The sequence below is a fragment of the Eurypyga helias genome, unplaced genomic scaffold (assembly GCF_000690775.1).
Source record: "Eurypyga helias isolate BGI_N326 unplaced genomic scaffold, ASM69077v1 scaffold30528, whole genome shotgun sequence".
Lineage (NCBI taxonomy): Eukaryota > Metazoa > Chordata > Aves > Eurypygiformes > Eurypygidae > Eurypyga > Eurypyga helias.
This window is the reverse complement of record NW_010265447.1, coordinates 1-1,774: the sequence shown is the minus strand read 5'-3', so window position 1 is coordinate 1,774 and position 1,774 is coordinate 1. Positions and strand designations below refer to the sequence as shown.

Below are 1,774 nucleotides of genomic sequence, written 5' to 3'. Positions count from 1 at the left end.
ACCCAGGGCTGCCAAGGGGCAGTGCCGCTCCCCCCTGCCTGCCAGCAGCTTTTTGGGTTGTTCAGCCTTTGTTTAATGAGCTGTCAGCTCGCCGCTGGGCTGAGCTGTGGGGAAGGGAGCCAGGAGCGGCGGAGAGGGCTGATTCACTCCATCCTGGGCAAGTCCAGTCCCTCCCAGCTCCAGCGAGAAGCTGCCTGGGACGTGGCAGAGTTCCTGGCTCTGAGGGCACAGCGGCAGGGCTCCGTGTGCCACCAGTGAAGCACCCTTCTGTCACCCGGAAGGGAAGGTAGGAGAAGGAAACTGGAGAGTTTCTGGTGGTGGCAAGGTTGGGGAGCATAGGCAGGCAGTCGGGGAGCTGCTCCGCCCCTCCCCAAACCCTTCCCGATCCAGGTTGGGATCATGGCCATGGATGTCAGGAGTCAGAGGGCAAACACAGGCAGCGGGGCTGACCCTGTCCCCTGAAAGCCTGTCGTGGGTGAACCTGCCTGCCATGGGGCGCCGGCCTCCCTCGGCAGCACCGCTGTCTCTCCCCGCAGCCGGGGCTCCTGGAGCCCACGTCGTGTCTGATCCGAGTGTCCAAGAGCGCACCCACCTTGGGGATCGCCATCGAAGGTGGAGCAAACACGCGGCAGCCGCTGCCCCGCATCGTCACCATCCAGGTAGGGCAGGCTGAGAACGGGAAGAACCTTGTGCACATCCCATCCCTCTCCTCCCTGGAGATCAGGAAAACCCTTCGGCCGCGGCTGGAGCAGCCCCAGGGAGGGTTTGGAGGTGTGCTTTCCCCCTCGATAGCCCTCCATCTCCCCAGGCATCAGGGGCATCGTTCTGCTGGGGAGAGGGGGGTTCTGAGGATTGCGTTCCTGTCCCATGGATGATCCCACAACATAAAGCACATCCTTGGAGCCATGGCTTTGCTGCAGGCATTTCGAAGGGAGACTGGGCAGCCCTGAAAGCTTGGCTGGTGTCTCCAGATACCTGTAAACGCCCTTTTTCTGCTCAGATGGAGGACTGGGGAGGGGGAATGGTGGATGATAGCCGGAGAACTGAGCCCTTGGGAGCTGTCTTCCCTCACCGTTTCCTCTGCTGTTCATCTGCGGGCAAAATTCAAGTTATTTACTGCAAAAGAAAAGCAGAGCTGACTGCCCCTTGGTTATTCTTGGCCATCCCAGCTGGGGCTGCGCTCCAGGAGCAAGCAGGAGGGAAGCCAAATTCATTCCCTCTTTCCAAAATATTTCATTTCCCAAAACTGCCCTGTATTTCATCCCTGGGTTGAGCCGGGGGAGGGGTGGGAGCACGAGCTGACCACCTCTCTCCTGCAGCGTGGGGGTTCAGCACACAACTGCGGGAAGCTGAAGGTGGGCCACGTCATTTTGGAGGTGAACGGCACGGGGCTACGGGGCAAAGAGCATCGGGAAGCCGCCCGTATCATCGCTGAAGCCTTTAAGCTGAAGGAAAAGGACTACATCGATTTCTTGGTCACAGAGTTCAACGTCGCCCTTTAGGAACCCAGATGGGTTTTAGGAGCGTGGCTTGGGGACGGGGAGCACCCGAACGGGGATGAAAGAACAGCACCGAGGTGTGACAACAACATCCCACCACGCAGAGCCCTCGCCCGCTGTGCCACCCCGCACGTACAGACCCCCCCCATCTCGTCCCCCAATGTCCCCCCACCCACCGCGGACGTACTGCCCGGCTCGGGCAGGCTGAGAACGGGCAGAAATCAGTGCACGTCCCTTCAAGTCTTCATCCCTGTCCTCTCGAGGGTGGGGGAGGG

At 60.7% G+C, this 1,774-nt stretch overlaps 1 protein-coding gene across 1 annotated transcript in view; it reads left to right on the top strand.

Moving 5' to 3' along the window:
• The window catches only part of LOC104513414 (whirlin-like), a 3,523-nt gene extending 1,980 nt beyond the window's left edge, over positions 1–1,543 (top strand). Inside the window, exons 3-4 of the mRNA XM_010156750.1 lie at positions 537–659; positions 1,320–1,543. Of these exons, the coding sequence (XP_010155052.1) occupies positions 537–659; positions 1,320–1,502 (306 nt within the window). The 3' untranslated portion in view covers positions 1,503–1,543. The remainder of the gene's footprint in view (positions 1–536; positions 660–1,319) is intronic.
• The last annotated feature ends 231 nt before the right edge of the window (positions 1,544–1,774 follow it).